Below are 24607 nucleotides of genomic sequence, written 5' to 3'. Positions count from 1 at the left end.
TCCTTCCACAACAACAACAACAACAAGAGTTGGAAGGGACCTTAGAGGTCTTCTAGACCAACCCCCTGCTTAGGCAACAAACCCTACACTACTTCAGACAATTGGTTATCCAAAGTCTTCTTAAAACTTCCAGTGGAGCATTCACAACTTCTGGAAGCAAGCTGTTCCATGGATTAATTGTTCTAACTGTCAGGAAATTTCTCCTTAGTTCTCAGTTGCTTCTCTCCTTGATTAGTTTCCACCCATTGTTTCTCCATCTACCCTCAGGTGTTCTGGAGAATAGTTTGACTCTCTCTTCTTTGTGGCAACCCCTGAGACATTGAAATATTCCTATCATGTTTCCCCTAGTCCTTCTTTTCATTAAACTACACATACCCAGTTCCTGCAACCATTCTTCATATGTTTTAGCCTCCAGTCCCCTAATTATCTTTGTTGCCCTTCTTTGCACTTTCTAGAATCTCAACATCCTTTTTACATTGTGGCAACCAAAATTTACTTACTTAATTACTTGTCATGTCTAGCATATACCATACAACATATAGAGAAAAGAAAATTTATTATAGTATATAAACAAACACACATTCAAGCAAATAAAATCATTCTTAGCGTTTCTCCAAATTACAGTCCAACAGGATAAGCATGGCTTTCATTTCTACATTATTTATAAACAGCACATGTTCATAATATAAAATATAAAAGTAACACACACCAAGTATAGAATACATTCAGAGTTCAAAAGTAAATTTACCCCATGTTACCTTATTTGTCATTACTCTTCCCTTTTCAAATAATAGGTACAATAGACATTTGAATTATGGCACTTTATTTTCTTTTTCCTTACACACAGCTTCAGCTATGGAAACCTCATGTCGTCACTGACTTCTCATTACAACGATGGGATGGATCAGTGACTGAACAGGCTTGGCCTTCTCTTTCTTTGACCTTCTCCTCTTCCTCTTCCTTTGCTTGGCAAGTTTCTTTTTCTTAAGGATAGCTATTGTCTTCCTCCTCTTCCTCCTCTTCCTCCTCTTCCTCCCTTTTCTCTTTCTTCTTCTCAGTACTTTCAACATCATTTTACTAATCCCATAGGAGCCTGTTAGGCCACGCCCAGTCAACTTCTCCAGCAATCCTTTGGCCACCAAGGCCCTTAAGACTCTCTTGAAATGGTTCTTCCGCTTCTCCAGGCTGTAGCCAGTGGCTGCAACGCTCTTCTTGAGGGCTTGCAGGGAGACGCCATTGCATTTCTCAGTGGAAGCCACCACTTGGAAAATGAGTTTGGAGACACCGCGCTTTGGCAGAAGGAACTTCCATGGAAAAGAAGGCTTCCCTCTATCTTTTGACTTGTAATTAGTTACAGATTTCAAGTGCAGGCCTGAAGAAGAGGCTTGAGGTTCATGAAAGGCATTTCTTGAAAGTATTTTGGGGGCAAAGATGTTGGATGACAATGGTTCGGGGATGATTTGATCTGAAGATTCGGCATTCGTCAAAGAAAAAGTCATCTGTTTTTCACTTAGGGTACCCATTTTCTTCTCCAACCTGGCTTGGCCTGCTATTTCCTCAACATGACCCCACGTTTCAGGGTGGCTTAGCTCACTTCGGGTCTTCTTATTATTAGAGGTTCCCTCCTGTTAGTTTACTCTGATGGTTCTTCCAGGAATCCCCAAGACTGACTGGCTGCCACAGAAAGTAAGATGTTGGATGGGATTCCTGTGCAAGGCCATCCCACTTTGCCACAGCTATGAGAGCAGTGGAGGAAGTGCTTGAAACTATTGAAGAGTTGCCATGGGAACAGCTTGGTAGATTGTGGTATCACAGTTACTCTGTGATGCCTTCCTCTCTCTCTATGCCACTGTATGTTTGTCTCTTGCTTAATGGTTTATCCAGGGGTTTCAAACTCATGACCCACAAACTGGATGTGTCATGCGCTGGCCATGCCCACCCTGTGGTGGGCTCCTACGGGTATGGTCAGGTGCACAGTACCGGTAGTAAAATTTTGTTTTGGTTTTTCCTTTTTTTCCCTTCTGGGCTCTGGGTATGTTTTTTCCTATGACATGAGGTTGAATGTGTATAATTTTAGAAGAGCTGTGCTGTGTGTGTTTACATATACTTTATATAGTAGATAAACAAAGGGTGGGCTACTGCCCAGACGGGAACACAGTGGGGTAGCGAAAATGGAGCTCCACCCCGGGACACCCAATTTGCACCGAAAGATGTTGAGACAAAATGCATAAGCCATGCCCACAGTGTGGTAGTGAAAATTTTGGTAGTGAAAATTTTGGTAGCCCATCACTGTGCCCACCCCAGATTTAGTGAAGGGGGGAAAGTTGTGTCAGGTGACGACGTAACGTTGAGAGTTTGAAATCCATGATTTAGACTGACTCGAAGGACCTATCACAAACTAGACCATATGGTTTAACTTTAGAAAAAAAATAGGTTACCTCACTATGAAGCAAATATAACAGAAAGTATAAATTCATAAAGTTTATCTAGAATGAAAGGAGATTTTGAAAAGTCGCAAGGGCGATGGTGACAATTAAATGAAACAAATGATTTATTTATTTATATTTACATTCAAGTATAAATGAAAGCAAAATCAAAAGACAGAAAAAAGCAACTTACTCTGAAGTGCTCAGGTCCCTCTTGTACCTACAATTGAAAGAAATACAAAGGATTAGATTAGATTAGATTAGAGATTAGATTAGATTAGAGATTGGATTGGATTGGATTGGATTGGATTGGATTGGATTGGATTAGATTAGATTGCTACAAGAGTTGGAAGGGACCTTGTAGGTCATCTAGTCCAGTGTTTCCCAACCTTGGCAACTTGAAGATATTTGGACTTCAACTCCCAGAATTCCCCAGCCAGCGTTTGCTGGCTGGGGAATTCTGGAAGTTCAAGTCCAAATATCTTCAAGTTGCCAAGGTTGGGAAACACTGATCTAGTCCAATCCCCTGCTCAAGAAGGAGGTTTTATATCAAATTGGGGGGGGGGGGGGGGAAGCAAATCATTTTATTTTTCAATAATATATTTTTGAGAATTGCAAGCATCCCTTTATGAGAGACAATATGACATAATGATTTGAAGCTCCATGATAAGAACCAGAGACTTTTTGGAATTGTTTTCCTATCTTGGGCACAAAGCCAGCTGGGTGACTCTGGGCCAGTCCAGGTGAGGATCAACCACTTCAAAAATCTTACAAAGAAAACTGCAGAGATGAGCCCAGTCACCAAGCACCCAAAATTACACGGAGGCCCAACTCTTCCTCCCTAGCATCCATCCTCATACTTTCCGTTTAATCCCACAGCCAATGAGAGACTCACAGCCTATTAAGTTATTACTTTTTGAAAAATGCCCCTAGACTTAATCCCAATCCATAGTAAGAAGTAAGAAATTATTTCAAAAGAGAAAAGAATTTGGGAATATTTCATAGGCAGATGTTAACATTTCTTTAGTTGCAAAATGGTTCAATTCTCTCTGCAATGAATTTTAGTGCTTTTTATGCATTAATTAAGCCTCAGTGTAGGACAATTTCCCACTAGATTCTTTCAAATATAAATACTACTGTTACTAATAAGGGGACCGATATACTTGATAAACTGTTGGAGAACTCCTTCCTTGATTACACCACTGATTATTGGGATCAATTCAGTTGAGGAAATACCCTCTTCCCCCATGTGCATCCTTTCCAAAGCTGTTTACTATGGAGAGGAGCAGAACTATCCTAGATAAAAGAAATCATCTTTTTAAATTGCAGATAGTCCTTGACTTACAATCATTTATTTAGTGACCATTCGAAGTTACAACTCCACTGAAAAACAGGGACTTATGACCGTTTTTATTCTCACATGCAAAGTCAAGGGGGAAGCCAGATTCACTCAACAACTGTGTTATTACTTAACAATTGAAGTGATTCACTTAATAACTGTGGCAAGAATGGTGATGACATGGGACAAAATTCACTTAACCACTGTCTCACTTAGCAAAATAAATTTAGGCTGTGGTCATAAATTGATGTATGTACGTACATATAATTCAGTCCTAACAGAGGCTGGACAAACATTTATCTTTAATGTTTTAATGTGAATCCTACTCAGGATGAAGGGTTGGACTTGGTACTTTCTAATTTATTTTACAAGTAGATGTCCACTTATGACTGCAAAATTTCTGTCACTAAACAAGACAGCTGTTAAGTAGTGATGGGCATGTTTATTTTTACATGAAAGGACCGCCCTTTGCTTGCAGCGCCGCTGCGGTGTCCTTTCATGTAAAAATAACAATGTTTATTTTTACGTGAAGACCCCCCTTTGAAGGAGCTGGGGAATCCCTCCCACGAAGAGATTCCAGGGGCGGAGTCTTGACATCACCGGCAGGTTGCTAAGAATGCCAAAGTGATCACTTCTTGGATTCCATGGAATCCAGGAAGTGATCACCTTGGCGTCCTTAGCAACCTGCCGGTATACGTGACGTCAAAGCTCCACCCCCGGAATCTCTTGGTGGGATTCCCCGTTCGGGTTCAGGTTCGGTTTCGGTTCGGGTTCGGCTGAATTTTGCGTAAAGTTTGTCTGAACTTGCCGAACCCCAACACCTTTGGGTTCGCCTATCACTACTGTTAAGTGATTTTTGTTGCATTTTATGATTTTTCTTGCCAGAATTGTTAAGTGAATCACTGCAGTTGTTAAGTTAGTAACAATGGCAATTAAGTGAACCTGGCTCCTCCAACTGAATTTGCTGTTTGGAAGCTTACAAAAGATAATCATGAACTTGGGACACCCCAAGGATTATAAGCATCAACTGCCAACCATCTGAATTTTGATTGCATGACCATGGGGATATGCAATGATCATAAGTGTAAATACCGCCCATGAATTGCCTTTTTAGTGCCATTATAACTTCAATCAATCACTAAATAAAGGACTACCCATACTATTATTTTAAATTCCTGGTTTGTGGTCCTGTGGAATATTATTAAGCTGGATTATAGATTCTGGCAGTTGCAGTGTGGTATCAAATGGAGGGACCTACCTTTCTTCTGAAACCCAACTGAATGCAAACCAACATAGTTATAAAAGAAAGAAGATGGAGAGAGTGAAGAGGAAGGGAGGGAGGGAGGGAAAGGGAGAGGGGGGAGGGAGGGGGAGGGATGGAGGGAGATAGAGAGGAGAGAAAGAAAGATGCAAAAATAAAAAGCAGCCTCTGAGTCATTCTGTATTTTGCATTCTTATTTACCTCATATGTACCCAAGTATGTTAATAAATTCATATAACTTCCTTTAGTGCAGTGTTTCTCAATTATTTTCTGTTACACTCTCCTTGGGAAGATGTAAACATTTTGTGTGTGCCCCCAACTCTCTGCTGGGGCAATTGTTTGCAATATTTTGCATGTTTTTGCTGAAAAAACTCAAGAAGCTTATCACGGTGATTGGGGTATAATGTGTTTAAGTGACACCTTAATTTATTTGGCTTCAAGCTGTCCACTGCAAACATTTTTAGACACAGTAAACATACCGATCTTTCCTCGTCTCTCACCATAGTCACGGTGAAGCCGAGGGCTGCATACGCTTCATCATATTTCCTCATCTTATCTTTCGGGAGACTTACAGTTGTCTCATTATCTCTGTCTCTCTCCTCCTTTCTTTTCATCCCTGTCAGATATTTTTCCATGGTGTCTCTTAAGGGTTTGTGATATGCCCTTCATATCTCATACTCTGTGCTGTGTGCTATTGTTAGGTGCAAAAAAACCCTATTCCCTGTGGGAAAAAAAGAGCATGTGCCCTGGGGTCACGCCCCCCCCCCCCCGGCATTGGTTCGCGTCCCCCCCGGGGAGGCTGCCCAACTATTTGAGAAACACTACTTTAGAGGATGCATGCCCAACTTACACGCCCTCTCGTCTACAGCACATGATGTAAGCCAAGATTAAAAAGAGTAGAAAGCCCAAGATGAATGGAAGAAGGAAAGTAAGCAAGAAATCACTGAAAAATATCCTATCAGGAGCATCATCAGGAGGATTAAATTCAGTCCCTTCTTCAAGCACTCCATCTCCATAAACTGGCACCATTTCTGTATCATTTATAGTTGTAAGGTCTATCTGAGGAATATAAGAAAGATAAATGAGAAGAGGGGTGACACTTTAGAATCCCAGAATTCCTTAATTGCTCTCCCTCTCCCTCCAATACACAACTTTCTCCAACATCCTCTCACCAAAGTAAGGTTGCACCAATCAACTTGGAATTCAGGATCAAAGTGGTCATAACAGCTAATGATAGGCTGTTGCTCCAATCCGCATCGGTAAAGATTGTCAGATGACTTTGCCTCTGTTAAACAGGTAGTGAATGGATCCTTGGACCCCACTTTAACATAAACCCTGAGGGATAAACATAGGGCATATTAATGACATTGATTACAGACCTGGGAGAGTACATCCTCCCCCCCAAACTTGAAATTCACTCTTGGCCATTGTGTTATACAGTAGTCCCTCGCTATACCGCGCTTCACCTACTGCGGCTTCACTTCATCACGGGTTTCTGAGGAAGTCGATCGGCAAATTTAAACAGCCTGCCGAACTCGATCGGCAGGTTTTTCAAAAAAAATATATATCTAAAATTGTAAATACTGTATTTAAATACTGTATCTAAAATAAATACTGTGTGGGAAGGGTTTATAAACACTTAAAACAATGAAAACTTACCAAACAATTACGGTACAATATAAATACTTAAATAAGTACTATCAGTCGATAAATTCCACATCGCGGATTTCACCTATCGCGGCCAGGTCTGGAATGTAACACCAGCAATAGGTGAGGGACTACTGTATACTGAGAACCACACTCCAATAAATAAATAAGACAAGGATGAAGAAATGGGCAGAGTCAGGACAAAAACAAAATATACTTGAATTAAATATAAAGGCACTAAAATTTAACTTCTTTCCAGTTTCTTTCCAGTACAATTCAATGGCAAATTTTAGATGGGCTCCAGAAGCTAAATCCAAGGTTTTTCAGAGAGAATAAAGGTGGATCTGATATTTCAGATTGTACACTCTTACTGGAAAACATAGGTAGGAGAGAAACCTACAAAATGGAGTAAATTAAGTCCTTCCAGTCAAAGATCTTAATTCTGTTGTAATCTTATCTTGATTTCTTGAGCAATTTGCTACTCAAAACTTTAACAACTGTGCTTTGATGGTCATTTCCAGCAGTGATGGGCTCCTATGGGTACGGTCAAGTATGCAGAACCGATAGAACAATTTTGATATTTATTTTCCCTTTTTTTCCTTTCTGGGCTCTGGTTATGCTTTTCCTATCATAATAAATTTATTTATTTATTTGTTTGTTTGTTTGTATGCCGCCCCTCTCCGTAGACTCGGGGCGGCTCACAGCAGTAATAGAAAAACAATATACAATACAAATCTAATAATTAAAACTAAAAACCCATAATTTAAAAAACATGCAAACAACATATCATACATAAACAATATAGGTCTGTGGAAGTTATTTCAGTCCCCCATGTCTCACGACAGAGGTGGGTTTTAAGGAGCTTACGAAAGGTGAGGAGGTGGGGCAATTCTGATCTCTGGGGGAAGTTGGTTCCAGAGAGTCGGGGCCGCCACAGAGAAGGCTCTTCCCCTGGGTCCTGCCAAAGGACATTGTTTAGTCGACGGGATCCGGAGAAGGCCCACTCTGTGGGACCTGACTGGTCACTGGGATTCGTGCGGCAGGAGGCAGCCCTGGAGATGAGGTTGAATGTGTATAATTTTAAAAGAGTTGTGTGTTTGTATATGTTTGTGCACAGTTTATATAGTAGATAAAGTATATTTTTGTGTGCCTATGTGCAATATGTCTGTACACATATGGTATATATACATAGAATTAAATAGTATATTTCTGATGTTCAGTAATAGTAAATAGATAGGAAAATTGTATCTCTTTGAGGCGAGGAGAGGCCAGGCACCCTAACCCTAATCCAAGCCCTTGATATAAGTGACATCAAGTTGGCCACCTTTAAGCCAGTCACAATAATAATAATAATAATAATTATTATTATTATTATTATTATTATTATTATTATTATTATTTATTAGATTTGCATGCCCATGACCTTTAAGCCCCTTGGTCACATGATCATCAGGCCACTCCTACCTGGTCACATGGTTGGCATGCCACACCCACAAAATAAGCCATGCCCACAGTGTGGTAATAAAAAAAGTTGCAGCCCTTCACTGATTCCCAGGTTCATATTTCTTACCCTTCTTTTCTGTCTTCAATTGGCAAAGGTACACGGCCTCCCCGATCTAATGCTGAGGTAATATTAATGACAGTCAAGCCTTCTTGCTCCCACAATCTATCTACAGCTTCTTGGAAATGTTCTTGGGGATCTTTTGGAAGCATTTCCTCAACATTCCAGTTCTTTACAAGGAAATCCGCTTGGTATGGCATATCTCCATCTTCAAATAAAGGATAGAAAAAAAAGAAGTGAGGAAAGGCAAGTGAGAACGACCCATTTCTGAGGAATTCATGGCATATTTCTTAAGAAAAGGTTTGAACATTGCTTGCTTTCACCAAGCAGGCAGCCTGCCTTCTTTCAAAGAGACATTAATATTGTAATGTTAACTAAGGGATTTTTCATGACTCAAAGCTAGAAATTAGAAGCCAAAAAAAAATTTGCAACATGAGATACAGTGTTCCCTCAATTTTCACGGGGGATACGTTCCGAGACCGCCCGCGAAAGTCGAATTTCCATGAAGTAGAGATGCGGAAGTAAATACACCATTTTTGGCTATGGACAGAATCACAAGCCTTCCTTAACACTTTAAACCCCTAAATTACCATTTCCCATTCCCTTAACAACAATTTACACACCATTATTACTGGTATTCACCATTGAATAAGACACTTAGTAATCCTGATATTTATAAACATAATTATTTATTAACAATCTTTTTTTTTTTGTTATTTATTTGCAAAAATTATTATTTTGGCGATGAGGTATGATGTCATCAGGCGGGAAAAACCGTGGTATAGAAAAAAACCCGCGAAGTATTTTTTAATTAATATATTTGAAAAACCGTGGTACAGGCTATTCGCGAAGTTTGAACCCACGAAAATCGAGGGAACACTGTACACATAGCAGATTGGGAAAGAACATGGATTACAATATCCAAAATAACCCTCTCAGCAGCATATAAAGAAAATTACTATAAACTTTTTTACAGATGGTATATCCCAACCGCAAGGCTAGCAAAGATTTATCCAACATTACCAGACACATGTTGGAAGTGTAAAAATGAAAGAGGTACTTTTTTGCACATGTGGTGGTCATGTCCTAAAATACAAAAAATCTGGAAAACAACTCATATCTGGCTCTCAGAGATTACCAAAGAGGAAATAGAATATATTCCGGAAGCTATGCTATTAGGAATTTGGAGAAGGCACTATTCAAAACAAACACTGCTTCTTACGACACATATAAACACTGCAACAAGAATTGCGATAGCACAATTTTGGAAGAATGATCAGACCCCAACGGAAAATTTAATTATAGATAAAATATATACATGTGTGGAGATGGATGAAATTACTAATTCAATCAAGGGAAACAAAATCATGGAATCAAAACGAACATGGCAAAAATGGCATGAATGGGTTCAAAAGAGAATATAGAAATAATACACTATGAAACAACAGTACAATTGAAACAAACTACAGTTACCTTGTAAATATTTTTAATTATAATTTAGTGAATGTAATAAATATTAGAAAATAAATGTATAAAGTTTAATATATACAACGGAATGTAATAGGTATTTTTTTTTTTACTAAAAAACATTAACAAAGATGGTTTATGATCTGTAAAACGGAATAAATTGTGAGTTGAACTATTTGTGAAAATTCAATAAAGAAATTAAAAAAGAAAAAGAAAAGAAATTAGAAGCCAAGTTAATCAAAGATCACATCCATGTTAAAGCTATCAGGTAACCTTAACATATGCCCAGCATTGGAAAAGTGAAAAAACACCGGAAGAGGGGATGGTAATTAAAAAAGTGATGGAGTCTGCAGAGATGGATATGCTGTCAAGAAAACTAGAAAGGAAGGAGGATTCAGGCTACTATAAAATATGGGAGAACTAGTTATAATTAGTTAAAAGAAAGAAAGAAAGGATAAAAGAAAAGAAACTATACAGAAAGATAGTCCAAAAGATTAGAATGCAAGTTTGTAGAAAAGTACGCAAGTATGTAAATATGAAAAGCAATACGTTAATAAAAACAAGGTAAAAAGGTACATACCTCTGATCTGAATGAGAAGGGGATGTAAATATCCCAAATGTATGTTTTATTTATGTTTGGGTTTTTTCTTTTCCACTGTTTTTGTTTTTTCTTTTTATGTTTTGTTTTATACTTTGCAAGCATTTATTATGTCTGTACAAATTTATTTAAATGTCATTGATGTTGTTTTGTGTTTTGCTTTTGCTTTTTAAAATTCAATTAATTTTTTTAAAGCTATCAGGGTTTTTTTTTATTGCATATGAACCATTTACCTGGAGATAATGAAATGCGTATTTCCATTGTTTGCCTCACAGTCTCAAATGTATATCTGTTGTAGGCCATCACCTACAACAGAAAAGCAACAGGTTACTGAGCTACTGTACAGATGTTTGTTCTTCACTTTTTGTATATCTGTTTTATCTATTTCCTGAAAAGAAAGAAAAATCTTCCACATTTTCTAAACAGTACAATTATTAAAGCCAAATAGTTGTCTCAGAACCCAAAGGTAAATCTTTCTTCCGTTAATTTGGAAATATGAGACAAGGCTTCCCCTTATAGCAAACATTTCAGAATCAGAAATCCAAATCTTAAAAGGTTTACAACCAAGAAGGTCAGTTTCTCACATCTTATTAACCAGATTTATTGAAAAGAAATAAAAATAGGTTACCAAACTTTGAAAACTGTATGCAGGTAATCCTCAAATTACAATAGTTCATTTAGTGACCATTTGAAGTTACAACACTGAAAAAAGTGACTTATGACTGTTTTTCGCTTGATGACTGACATAGTGGTCAAAGTGTCCCATGGCAGATGGTGGTTCACCACCAGTTCACATCGCAATGTCCCTTCATGAAAATTCACTTCCGCGCATGTTCAGATGGTTTCAGCCCATCTGAAGGAGCTGCTCAGCTATGCTTCAGGTGAACAAATAAAGGTCGGTACTAACCTGGAGGCGGGCAGGGTTTTTTCACAGCAGAGGATGAGGTGAAGTCATCCAAACACCAAAAAACCCCACCCAAAATTACCCCAAAAAAGGGCGGGGCACATGGACCGGCACAGAAAGAACCAGATCCCTGACCGCCATCTTCACATCACCAGTGAGTCACTAATGGTTTGGGCAATCTGGTCCGAACTGGGAGGAATCCACCGCTGTCCCATGGTCACGTGATCCCCTTTTGCAACCTTCTGACAATAGGTAAGCTCAACACATGTAACTACCATGTTGCTACAATGTCGCTTGGCGGGACCCAGAGGAAGACCCTTCTCTGTGGTGGCCCTGGCCCTCTGGAACCAACTCCCCCCAGAGATTAGAATTGCCCCCACCTTCCTTGCCTTTCGAAAGCTGCTTAAAACCCACCTCTGCCGTCAGGCAAGGGGGAATTGAGATACACTTCCCCCTAGGCCTTTACAATTTTATGCATGGTATGTCTGTATGTATGATTGGTTTTTATATAATGGGTTTTTAACTGTTTTTAGTATTGGATTTTGTTATATACTGCTTTATTGCTGTTGTTAGCCGCCCCGAGTCCGCGGAGAGGGGCGGCATACAAATCCAATAAATAAATAAATAAATGGAAGGCATATGTAGCTGATCTACATATGATATTTTTGGAAACTTTTCTTTTCCCAGGAAACTTTTCTTTTCCCAGATTCATAGAAGTCCATTACGTAGAAAGATTCCTGGGTTATAACTGATGGTTGAGGGTCCACTTGAGGCAGTGGTGAAGGCATCAGGCTAGAAACCAGGAAACTATGCATATTAGACCTGAAGCCAGATGGAAGATATTGAGTGAAACACTCTTTCTCAGCCCTATGAAGCAGGTAATGGTGTAGCACTTTTCAAATTGCAACCCTTGTGATTTCCATCATAGTGGTGCCCAACCTCAGCCCCACTGAGCTTCCAAGTCCAGATACATTCAGCCAAATGCACCTGCTGAAGCTTAAATTAATCTAAACCGGATTGTAGCCCCCAAAACCTTTCACAGAATTTACCATATTTTTCGGAATATAAGATGAACTGGAGTATAAGACGCACCTTAGTTTTGGGGGAGAAAAATAGGGAAAAGAATCTCCTTACCAGATATTCATCTGGCTGGTGTCCTTGGCCAGCACATTAGTTTACCCCCTGGTTAGGCCTTTCAAAAAACTTTACTCAGAGAGAGTAACAATGAAAGAGCTTGCAAGCCAGTAAGAGCTGGGAACATCATTAGCACCTGGAAAGATACATTCGAAGCAAGTAGAGCAATGGAAAAAACCCTGCAAAGACTTAGGGCTTGGAAAAACTTCTTTGCAGAGATTAACAATGAAAGAACCTGCAAGCCGGTGAGAGCTGAGAACATGGTTAGGCTGGAAATAAACTTATTTGAAGCAAGTTAGAGCAATTAAAAAACTCTGGAAAGTTTTAGGGCTTGGAAAAAATTATTTGCAGAGAGTAACAATGAAAGAGCCTGCAAGGTAAGATTGTTAGCAGCTAGTTAAGTCTGGGGGGGAAAAGCTACATTCAGAGTATAAGAGGCATCCAAATTATCACCTCTTTTAGGGAGTAAAAAGGTGCGTAGTTACATACTCCAAAAAATACAGTAGTTATAAAGTTTTTAAGCCCCTGTTGTAAAAGGTAATACAATGCAGTGTTGAGAAAGCATCACTTGAGACAGCAGGCAAACAAATATAACGTTCTGAAAAGCAGACACGAAACCTCAATGGTCTGTTTGCCGATGTCCTTATTTGTGGGGGATCCGTAAAGATATCCTGTGTCGAAGGGGGTACGTTGAATGTAGCGTATCCATCGAGGTAGATCAGGGTGATGTAGAAGATTGGCATGGAAAGTGATGGGAGGGTCAATCGGAGGTTCTTCTGAAAGATTTTAAATGCAGTCCAAATTAAATGTGATTTTTCTCCCACAATGAAGGAGATGGTTTTGCGAAGTTCCAAACTCTAATGATACAATACTTACAAAATGAAGATTTTTTTCCCATCTAATTAATTTTAATTTCAAATGGCTAGAATTTTCTTTAAAAAGCTGATACAGTGATACCTCGTCTTACAAACGCCTCGCCATACAAACTTTTCGAGATATAAACCTGGGGTTTAAGATTTTTTTTGCCTCTTCTTACAAACTATTTTCACCTTACAAACCCACCGCCACCACAGGGATGCCCCGCCTCCGGACTTCCGTTGCCAGCAAAGCACCTGTTTTGCACTGCTGGGATTCCCCTGAGGCTCCCCTCCATGGGAAACCCCACCTCTGGACTTCCATGTTTTTGTGACGCTGCAGGGGAATCCCAGCAGGGGAATCCCAGCAGTGCAAAAACGGGCACTTCGCTGGCAATGGAAGTCCGGAGGTGGGGTTTCCCAGCGAGGGGAGCCTCAGTGAAATCGCAGCATCACAAAAATACAGAGGTCCGGAAGTGGGGTTTCGAGGACTTTGGTATTTTTGCGATGCTGCGATTTCACTGATGCTCCCTTCACTGGGAAACCCCAACTCCGGATTTCCGTTGCCAGCGAAGCGCTCATTTTTGCGCTGCTGGGATTCCCCTGCTGGGATTCCCCTGCAGCAACACAAAAACACGGAAGTCCAGACGTGGGGTTTCCCCTGGAGGGGAGCCTCAAGGGAATCCCAGCAGCACCAATACGGGCGCTTCGGCTGGCAAAAGGGGTGAATTTTGGGCTTGCACGCATTAATCACTTTTCCACTGATTCCTATGGGAAACATTGTTTCGTCTTACCAACTTTTCACCTTAGGAACCTCATCCTGGAACCAATTAAGTTTGTAAGACAAGGTATCACTGTATTATAGTAATAGCAGTAGATTCAATTAACAGCTACATATTTGCTTTCTTATTTGTACAATCCCCATCTCAGACACACCAACAACAGCCAAGCCTCCTACAACTGACCCAGGGGTGGGTTCTAACTTATCTTGCTTCCAGTTTGCTTCCTCCCATGTCATGTGACCACACAAGTGCAGTGCTGAATTTTTTTAAAAAAATTCCCCCCGAGGATTACGCATGCATCACAGAGAGCTAGGAGAGCTCTGATATGAGAAAATGAAAAAAGTGGAAAAAAATCCCCCAAAACATCATAAATCTCCCTTGAAAATAAGCAGAGTTGTATAACAATTATAGAAGTTCTAAGAGAATCTAAGATTTGCGGCTCTAAGGGAAGATGGACCTTCTTTCGTTATCACACAGTGAGCACAATAAATCTTAACAAAGAAAAAAAATGGCGGAAATAGGAGATCCTAGCCTCGGAAAAATTGAAAGGAAATTAGATAAATTACTTCAGATTGTTGTATGCTTTGAAGAAAGATTTCAATGAGTGGAGGGGGTGCTTGAAAACCTTTCCCAAGATATTAAAATAGTTTAAAAAGGAGCAGATGAATCGGCTGGAAAAATTCGGAAATTAGAGCAACAAGTTAAAAGCCGAGGATTTTAAGCAATAGAATTATAGGCTTGCCAATCTAGAGGATCGTCAAAGGAGAATAAATTTACATTTGTGTGGTTTTAGACCAGATTTTGCTCCAGACTTGAAATTAGCTGAAGCACTTTTGATTGGATGAAAACGAATGGCTGATAAGACAAGATAACACTTGGGTAGGATATAAAATAGGGAAATTAGAAATGAAATTAAATCTATTTGCAGATGATGCAATTATATTGACCCAGACCCCGATAAAGGTGATTAAAGGTATGAGAAATATTTTGCAAGAGTTTAAACAGGAATTGGGATTATCGGTCAATATGGAAAAATCAGAGATTATGTGTTTATATACAGGTCCGAGAGAGTTTATAGAAATTAGGAAAGAATCAGGGTTGAAGTTAGGACTAAAGAAAATTAAATACTTGGGAATTTGGTTATTGAGAAATCCAGAGAAAATTGAGGAAGTGAATTATAGACAAATATGGAGGAAAATGTTGAAACAGATGAGGAGCTGGAAAGAGAAAAGGCTAAGGAGAATGGCTAAAATAAGAGCATTAAAAATGATGATCGTTCCCAAGATGATGTACCTGCTTCAGGTATTGCCAGAGGTTTATTAGCTTCCAAGTTTTGGGAATGGGATAAAAAATTTAATTATTGGGTTGAAGAAGATAAGAGACCGAGAGTAAGCAAAAAGTGGTTGATAGCTGATGATAAAGAGGGTGGATGAGGAATTCCCTGTTTGGAGTTGTATAGAGAAGCATTTCAAATTGAAAGATTAATGGAGTTGCAATTATTTGAAAATAAATGGGTGAAATTGGAAAAAGAGATAAATGGGATGAAGAATAGAGAATTAATTTTTATAAGGTGGAATAGGAGCGATCTAGATAAATTAATAGGTCCCATAAAAGGGACTGTGGAAATCTGGAAAAAATGGCAGAGGAAAATAGGATTATATAAATCAAAACTGTCATCATTATATGTAATAAATAGAGATAACGAAACAAATCTAAATAGGATTATAGGAGAGTGGAAGGGAAGAGGGATAACTAAGATAGAACAGTTATATGAGAAGGATGGGAAGCCAAGTAGAAATCATATAGAATGGTGATTGGGTAAGGGAAGATGGCTACAAATAAATGCAATATGTAAATATCTGGATGAAAGGGAGAATAAAGAAGTACTATTTAGGGAGGAGATAGAGTTAGAGACAATAATAAGAGAAAAAAGTGAGGGTACCAAGGCGCAAGCAAGTAATTTATAGAAACATAGAAACATAGAAGACTGACAGCAGAAAAAGACCTCATGATCCATCTAGTCTGCCCTTATACTACTTTCTGTATTTTATCTTAGGATGGATATATGTTTATCCCAGGCATGTTTAAATTCAGTTACTGTGGATTTACCAACCACGTCTGCTGGAGGTTTGTTCCAAGGACCTACTACTCTTTCAGTAAAATAATATTTTCTCACATTGCTTTTGATCTTTAAGATGTTAGTGCAGTCAGATGGTGGCAGAGTGAAATACAAGTAGATGTGCAAGAGGTGAAAAATATAATGGAGAATATAAGGAAAACTAAGAATACAAGGTTTAGGGAAATGAGAAGAAAAATATTACATAAGTGGTATTACACACCTGTGCAACTTGCATATTTTCAGCAGAATGTTAAAAGTATCTGTGGGCATGGGTGTCATGATAAAGGAGTGTTCATGCATATGCTTTGGGAATGCCTGGTAGCTCAGAGCTTTTGGGGAAAAGTGCAAGAGAATATTAATAGGATGTTAAATTTACGATGGATAATTACTAAGGAAATGGCAGTATTGGTTAAAAGCAATGCGATGGGAGAATTTAGAGAAATAAAACAAGCAGCGATAGAAAGCGCTCAGGCGGTAATAGTCTTGGATTGGAAAGATGAGACAAAATGGACAATGCAAAATTGGTACCAGTACATGGTGGATCATATTCAATTTGAGATTATAGATAAAAGGGTGAATTCAGTTAATGAAACTGATCTGCGACAACTGATGGGACAAGGTAAGACGAAATATGGCGAGTAGAATCCAAGACCAAGCTACAAGGAATAAATTGGAATCACTTTATAATATGTAAATAGATATTTTGCTTTTGAGTTAAAATGGTATATACAAGAAACACCCCCGATCTGGTGGTGGGGTGTAAATGTTTGTCTGGTGGTAGGCACTACTCATAGAGCACCTGTTTTATGTTGTGTGTGTGTTTATATTTTTAAAAAATCCATTAAAAAATTAATTTTAAAAAATCCCCCCCAAAAGCCAAAAGCAAGTTGGTGACTCATGCACAATGCACAGAAGACAAATTTCTTATGTGTCCAATCATACTTGAATTCTATAAATACGGTAAAATCTGTATTTTCAGAATCAAGAATAGGACTAAGATTTTTAGGGCAACTTTAGTAGAATGTTTTTTTGTCTTCTATCAGTCACCCAATATTGGGAGATGGAGAATAGTTTCCTAGAATAACTGGCCGAAAACAGAGGACATTTTCAACAGGCTACTAATTTTGGAAATTTCACCAAAACAGTTTTTTTTATTTCGCATAAAGTATTCCTATGCTCCTTACAATAAAACTCCAAAATTGTATTTTTCAGATTTTGCCATTTTTAAGTCGTGTGGACTTTAACTTTGAGAATTCCCTAGACCAGTGTTTCCCAACCAGTGTGCCGCGGCACACTAGTGTGCCGCGAGACATGGTCAGGTGTGCCGCGAAGGAAGCTCAGCTTCTGGTCTTGCAACTTTTTGCTGAGAGTGCGAACAGCAAAAAGTTGTGAGATTGGAAGCTGAGCTTCCTTCTTTGCGCTTTCCAAGTTTTCCGACAGCTGCAGCAGTAGGTGAGCTTTGGGGCCCAGCGGGAGGGCAGTGGCAGCAGGAGGACTGTGGCAGCAGCGGCACTGGGCAGTAGTCGCTGGGTGTCGGCAGGGTGGTCGGCTGGGAGCCAGAACTCCAGGACAGAGGCACTGACGACGGCGGCTGGACATGTTGCTGTATGCCGTACATGCTGGCATTACATGGCTGGCACTTGCCTGATGGCTGGGCCGGGACGGATGCTCCAGCCCCACGCCCATGCCCAGCACAACGCCAGCATGTATAGTGTCTAGCAACACGTCCAGCCACCACCGTCAGTGCCTCCGTTCCGGAGCTCCACCTCACAGCTGATCACCCTGCTGCCGCCCCACGGCTACTGCCCAATGCTGCTGCTGCGGCATGGTTTACGAGAAAGAGAGAGAGAAAGAAAGAGATAGCAAGAGAGAGAGGGAGAGAGAGAAAGATACAGGGAGAGAGAGGGGGGAGAGAGAAAGAGAGAGAAAGCAAAAGAGAGAGAGAGAAAGAGAGAGGGGGAGAGCGAAAGGGAGAGAAAGACAGCAAGAGATAGAGAGAGAGAGAAAGCAAGAGAGAGAGAGAAAGAGGGAGGAAGGAGGGTGAGGTAAAGACATAGAGGGAGGGAAGGAGGGAGAGAGAAATAGAGCAAAAAAGAGAGGAAGGAAGGGAGAAACAAAGAGGGATGGAGAGAGGGAGAGAAAGAAAGAGGAAGGAAGGAAGAGAAAGAGGGAGAGAGAAATAGAGCGAAAGGGATGAAGAGAGGTTTTTTTGTCCAAACTTTTTTTAGCCCCCCCCCCCGCCCCGCGCTCAATGTTCCCTAGGATTTTGTAAATGTGAATAATGTGCCGCGGCTCAAAAAAGGTTGGAAAACACTGCCCTAGACAGTATATTGGTTGGCGAATTCTGGGAGTTAAAGTCCTCACAACTTAAAGTCGCCAAGTTTCAGAAACACTACTTTAAATCATGCAGACACTTTGCATCTCGGTGTTATCTGTAGCATTTTGATATTCTTCTGCTAAAATCTGGTAGCAAAATGGCTGCTTATCAGGCTGGTTTTTCAGAGGCTTTTTAAAAAACAGTATAGTAAACAAAGTATTTTCATTCTACTTTTAAAACCCATCAGATATCCCAAATTCACTTCACCGAATTTCTGCTATTTTGCCATAAAATATTGGCTGCTTCGGGGGTTTGGTTTAGGGGTAAAAAAGTGACAATTTTACAAAAAAAAGAAGCAATGTGTCCCAGTCATTCCAGTGATATTCTGTTATCAATCTAAGGTTAAGAAATTGAATAGTATTAAATATATAACTCAAGCAATCTTATATTCATTAACATTTCAAAAACTATATTTAATATTGATGTAATTGTTTTCTTATTATCTAAGTGATCATACTGTTAACAATTTCTAGTTAATATAGTATAAATACCACTTGTATTAAGGGTTAAATAAGGTCCAGGAGGGAAGTGTTTTTAATAGGAAAGTGAACAAGGGGACACAATCTGAAGTTAGTTGGGGAAAGATCAAAAGCAACGTGAGAAAATATTATTTTACTGAAAGAGTAGTAGATCCTTGGAACAAACTTCCAGCAGACGTGGTTGGTAAATCCACAGTAACTGAATTTAAACATGCCTGGCATAAACATATATCCATCCTAAGATAAAATACAGAAAATAGTATAAGGGCAGACTAGATGGATCATGAGGTCTTTTTCTGCTGTCAGTCTTCTATGTTTCTATGTACCTTGATAACAGAACATTATTAGCAGCCTATAATGCAAGAAAACAATAACTTTGGGAGATAAATAATATAGTTCCTGATCCTTCAAAGGTTACACTTTTTCTGGTACGAGCTCCAGGAAAAACAAGACCTTAGGGGGGAAAATGAGAATGGTTCAGTTCAACCCACAGTATAAAAGTTCTGTCCATTGCAACCAGCTTTGTAATGTGATCACATTATTTATTTATTTTATTTATTTATTCATTTGTCCAATACACAAATATATAGGAAGAAAAAAAGACATGTGGTAATATATATAAGGGTAAAAGTGAACTTAGAGGAGAGGATATATGAAAGGAAGAGAATATATATGATAGATGAAAGAAAGGAAAGACAATTGGACAGGGGACGAAAGGCACACCAGTGCACTTATATACTCCCCTTACTGGCCTCTTAGGAACCTGGAGAGGTCAATCGTGGAGAGTCTAAGGGAGAAATGTTGGGAGTTAGGGGTTGACACAATTGAGTCCGGTAATGAGTTCCACGCTTCGATAACTTGATTGTTGAAATCATATTTTTTACAGTCAAGTTTGGAGCAGTTCGCATTAAGTTTGAATCTGTTGCGTGCTCTTGTGTTGTTGTGGTTGAAGCTGAAGTAGTCATTGACTGGTAGGACATTGCAGCATATGATCTTGTGGGCAATACTCAAATCGTGTTTTAGGCGCCGTAGTTCTAGGCTTTCTAGGCCCAGTATTGTTAGTCTATTTTCGTAGGATATTCTGTTAGGAACAGTTGGGTAGCAACTGATACTGTTTATCTTGCAGGCAGGCAGGAAGGCAAGATAGGAGGTTAGATAGGTTTTACTTGTGTGTATGCATGAGAGTGAGAGAGAAAGAGGTAGGTAGGTAGATAGGTAGGTAGGTAGATAGGTAGGTAGGTAGTACGTAAATAGGCAGATGACAGAAAGTTTATGTGTGCATGAAAAATACCAACCATAATAATGACAAAAGGATGGCAAAACTCACGGAAAGAGAAAGAAAGAAAGAAAGAAAGAAAGAAAGAAAGAAAGAAAGAAAGAAAGAAAGAAAGAAAACAAAATAAAAACACGTTTGAATTGCTTACCATTGTCCTCCATGGAGAAAGGGAAAGTCTCCTTAAAATCCTCTCTGTCCAGCTCATGGATAAAAATTACTCCAACCACCGCATGGAGATTGAGAATAGGAAGACTGGCTGCCAAACCCCCAATGAAAATAATCCCTAGCAGCAAGTAGAGAAAGTAGCAGTTTAGAAACAAAAATCTCTTTTGGTACAAAGACAATATTTACTTTATCTGCAGAGCTCCTTACTTTCAGTACACTGAGCTTCAGGAAAACCTACAGTAAAGGTAGTCCTTGACTTACAACTTCAGTTGAGCTCAAAGTTTCCATTGCTAAGTGACACAGTTGTTAAGCGAATTTTCCCCTGTTTTATGACCTTTCTTGCCCACAATTTTTAAGTGAATCGGTGTAGTTGTTAAATTAGTAACGTGACTCTTAAGGGAATCTGGCCTCCCCAATGACCACATGATGCTGGGATGTTGCGAACCATCATAAATTTCAGTCCGTGGCCAAGAATCTGAATTTCGATCACATGACCATGGAGATGCTTTAATGGATGTGCGAAAAATGGTCTTATTTTTTTCAATGTCACTGTAACTTCAAACTGTCACTAAATGAACTGTTGTAAATCGAGGACTATCTGTATATCCAGCTGAAGCAAGATTTTTGCATATCTGGAAAAACTGCACATTTGTATTCAAGCTAAAAAATTGAAATCATGTGGTCTGGAAACAGATCAAACTATTACACAGAATGTGCTTTAAACATAGATAATACATAACATTTCCTTCGGTTTAATTCAATTTTAAATTTCATGATGATGATGATGTTCTTTTAGCGATTTTTAAAATTATTATTACTTAATAGATTTCTGTAGGTTATTTATAGGCTCCATTAGCTGGTTTTCTCATTTATTTAACTTTCTGAATAATTACAAAAAGAACCCGTTGAAGAAGAGTTACAAAATCACATTATAAAATATTGTTATAATGTAAGCAGGACTGGAAATGCAAACTTTAAAATGAGATTTTGCACTCTTTTTACTTATTTAGCATATAACATGAAATATATGCAACAGTAGTAATAGTAAAGATATATAGAAAGAACACATAATAAGATGATATACATACAATGGAGATGTGTGGCCAATTTCGTAAGATATAAGAACATATATCTTGTTCTGAATCAGGCTAAAGCCCATCGAGTCCAGCATTCTGTGTCACACAGTGGCCCACCAATTGTCCATGGGGATCTTGAGCAGAAAGAGAAGGCAAGACTCTCCCTTTCCTAAGTGGTACTCAAGGGAATCCTGCCTGCCTCAACCAACATAGTGGCGGCACATGGACATCCGTTTCAATACACTTGGCATCCATGAATCTGTCTAATCCTGCCTTGAAGCTATCAAGGCTGACAGCTGTCACGACCTCTTCTGGAAGTGAATTCCATAAACCATATAAAAATGCAAGAGGTTGTATATTAACTATAAACTATATTTTAAAATTTGTTCATTTGTGTAAATAAAAAAAGTGTTCTGTATGTTAATATCTATGCCAGTGATGGCAACCTTTTTTGACTTATGTGCCAAAAGAGTGTGCACGCACTAGCATGCCTACACATGCCCATACCCATGCCCTCACCCCACACATGCATACAACCCCCACACTGCCCCCCCCCCCCATACATGTGCACACTCCCACAAACACACTGCCCCCAGTGCCTGCACACAGGCCTCACTGAAGCCTCTGGACTCCTAAAGCCTGGGGATGGCGAAAAACAGTGAAACGGACCAACCAAAATTCATTTTTGAATTTATGGTTGGCCTGTCGGCCCATTTTCCACCATCCACAGGCTTCAGGGAAGCCCCCTGAACCTTGCAAATAGCAAAAAATGGCCCAACGGGAAGTTCGTTTCTAAATTTCTGGTTGGCCCATTGGGCCGTTTTTCACTGTTCCCAGGCTTCAGGAGGCTTTCCTGAAGTCTGGAGAGAGTGAAAACGTCCAAAAGAAGGCCGAAAATCAGCTGATATAGGGCAGCATCTTGCATGATCTCAGATATGGCTCCGGATGCCACCTGTGGCACATGTGCCATACATTAACTGTCACTGATCTAGGGTATTTTTCCAATTAGGTATGGCATTTGTTGATTGGAGTGCTGGACAGCCCCATAGTCACATTCAGAGGAGGATACTCTTCCACATTTAAACAGAGTCTTGGCAAATACCATGTAAAGAATGAATTTGATTCAAAGTTTTTCAGTAATAATGGGTAGTATGAAAACCTGATAATTTTTGTTGGATTAGTTATATTTTTTTCTGGCATCTGGGACGATTTCGGATTCTGCCAGTAAATAAAGTTTGTTTAATACTTATTCAGAGAAGTTGAAATGAAGACTTATAATATTAGTACATACACCTGTTTTCTTTTAAAGGAATTCTGGGAACTGAAGTCTATACACCTTAACATTACCCAGACTGAGAAACACTGGTAAAAATTAAATATCTATTTAATACTGTTTCAAAAGGAATGGGAAAGCTTCTCAATGTTGTCCTAGTTCTTTGTGTGCCATCACTTCTAATGTTAGTCTTTATTTGAGAGCAAGAAAACAGTAGGAGGAGATTTTCAACATTTTGATTTCTCCTTCCAAGTTCCGTTTCAAATAAACCTTTATGTGTGATGTAAGGTCACCAGCCTTTCTTTGACTTCAGAGAAAAATCCATTATATGTTCCCTAAGTTACCCTCCTATCTTTTCTTCTTTTATTCCTAATTATTATTGCTATTCAATTTAATCCATTGCATTTCAGGTTGGCTTCTTTAATTGTGGTTCCAAATTGTTTTGGGTTGGATGGAAAATCTTGGTACTAAACAGAATATGTTTCTATTGATTATCTGCCGCTAATTTGGTTTTTCAGGTCTTCCAATGGAGCCCCCATCACCATTGCAATTGACTTCATTAAGTCTGCTGCTGGCTACCCTCTTCTTCACCTTCCTTCCACCTTTCCCTGTATTGCAATCTTCTCCACAGAGCTAGGTCTTTGCATAATGTGTCTGAAGTATAATGATGTTAATTTGTGCCTTGAGTAAGAACTTTGATTTATATGACGATCTATTTGTTTGATTTTGCAGCTGTCTATGAAATTCTCAGGAATCTTCAAAGTTCAAAAGAGACAATATTTTCCCCATCCTGCTTCTTTAAAGTCCAATAATCATTGCTTTTGTGCAAGTAAGATAAAAGTTTGTGTATTTGAAATCCAACTTCTATATGTGCAAAAATCCAAACAAATAGAATTTCTCTTCATATTTTTTTTTTTACTTTATGTGCTTCTAATCACTAATTTTGATGGAGAGGTGATGTTCTATCTGCTCTCAAGCTTCAATTTTGTTATTGTTCTTGTGATATTTAAACAATGTTAATGTTTGTCTGTATTTGAAAAACTCAACATGTGTTTATCAAATACAGATCATGCCAGATTAATCTTATTGCATTCTTTGACAAAGTGAGAAAATTAGTGGACTAGAGGAATCTGGTTGATATAATTTACTTGAACTTCAGTAATGCATTTGATAAAGTAGACCATAATCTATTACTAGATAAAGTAGAAAAATGTGGGTTATACAGCCATACCACCAGATGGATTCAAAAGTAGCTGACGTCAACTGATCCCACTACACTCAATGTATAGTACTTTTATTGATTAAAAATTTGGTTCATACGAAGCAAAAAAAATTCTCTTCCTTTTCTTTCTATCTCGCTTTCTCCCTCTTTCTCTCTCTCCTTCCCGCCATCTTTCTCTCTTCCTTCCTTCATCTCTTTCCTTCTCTCTCTCTCTCCCACCCTCTTTCTTTCTCTCTTCCTCCCTTCCTCTCTCATTTTTCTCTTTCTCTCTCTCTTCCTTCCTCCTTGTCCTTTCTCTCTCTTTCTCCTTCCCTCCCTCTCGCTCTCTTTCTCTATATCTTCCTTCCTCTCCTTTCCTCTCTCTCTCTTCCTTCCTCATTTCTCTCTGTCTCTTGCTCTCTCTGTGTGTGTCTCTTGCTCTCTCTCTCTTTCTCTCTCTTGCTCTCTCTTTTTCCCTTGCTCTTTCTCTTTCACACACACTTTCTTTCTTCCCCTCTCTCTCTGTCTCTTACTCTCTTTCTCTCTCTGTCTCACTTGCTTTCTCTCTCCCCTCTCTTTCTCTCTCTTTTTCTCAGTCTCTATCTTGCGCTCTCGCTCTCTTGCTCTCTCTTTTTTCTCACTTTCTCTCTCTGTCTCTTGCTCTTCTC

General features: G+C 39.1%; 2 protein-coding genes across 2 annotated transcripts in view; both read right to left on the bottom strand.

Annotated features, from left to right (window-relative positions):
* Positions 1 to 24607, bottom strand: part of SGCA (sarcoglycan alpha) — a 49570-nt gene that overhangs the window by 16617 nt on the left and 8346 nt on the right. Inside the window, exons 3-9 of the mRNA XM_070728293.1 lie at positions 20373 to 20507; positions 12956 to 13113; positions 10533 to 10605; positions 8244 to 8442; positions 6199 to 6361; positions 5877 to 6085; positions 2620 to 2646 (exon numbers count right to left, since the gene is read on the bottom strand). Coding sequence (XP_070584394.1) covers positions 2620 to 2646; positions 5877 to 6085; positions 6199 to 6361; positions 8244 to 8442; positions 10533 to 10605; positions 12956 to 13113; positions 20373 to 20507 — 964 coding nt within the window. The remainder of the gene's footprint in view (positions 1 to 2619; positions 2647 to 5876; positions 6086 to 6198; positions 6362 to 8243; positions 8443 to 10532; positions 10606 to 12955; positions 13114 to 20372; positions 20508 to 24607) is intronic.
* Positions 873 to 1554, bottom strand: LOC139154827 (histone H1.9-like). Its single transcript, XM_070729828.1, has one exon. It carries the CDS (start codon positions 1521 to 1523, stop codon positions 873 to 875), a length of 651 nt encoding a protein of 216 aa, XP_070585929.1. The 5' UTR covers positions 1524 to 1554.

The sequence above is a fragment of the Erythrolamprus reginae genome, chromosome Z (genome assembly GCF_031021105.1).
Source record: "Erythrolamprus reginae isolate rEryReg1 chromosome Z, rEryReg1.hap1, whole genome shotgun sequence".
Taxonomy (NCBI): Eukaryota; Metazoa; Chordata; class Lepidosauria; order Squamata; family Dipsadidae; genus Erythrolamprus; species Erythrolamprus reginae.
The sequence above is the reverse complement of the archived record's forward strand: the minus strand, read 5'-3'. Positions and strand labels throughout refer to the sequence as shown.

What these genes read in the sequence shown, in the direction of transcription:
- LOC139154827 (XM_070729828.1), bottom strand. Translation starts at nt 1,523, where the DNA reads ATGGGTACCCTAAGTGAAAAACAGATGACTTTTTCTTTGACGAATGCC.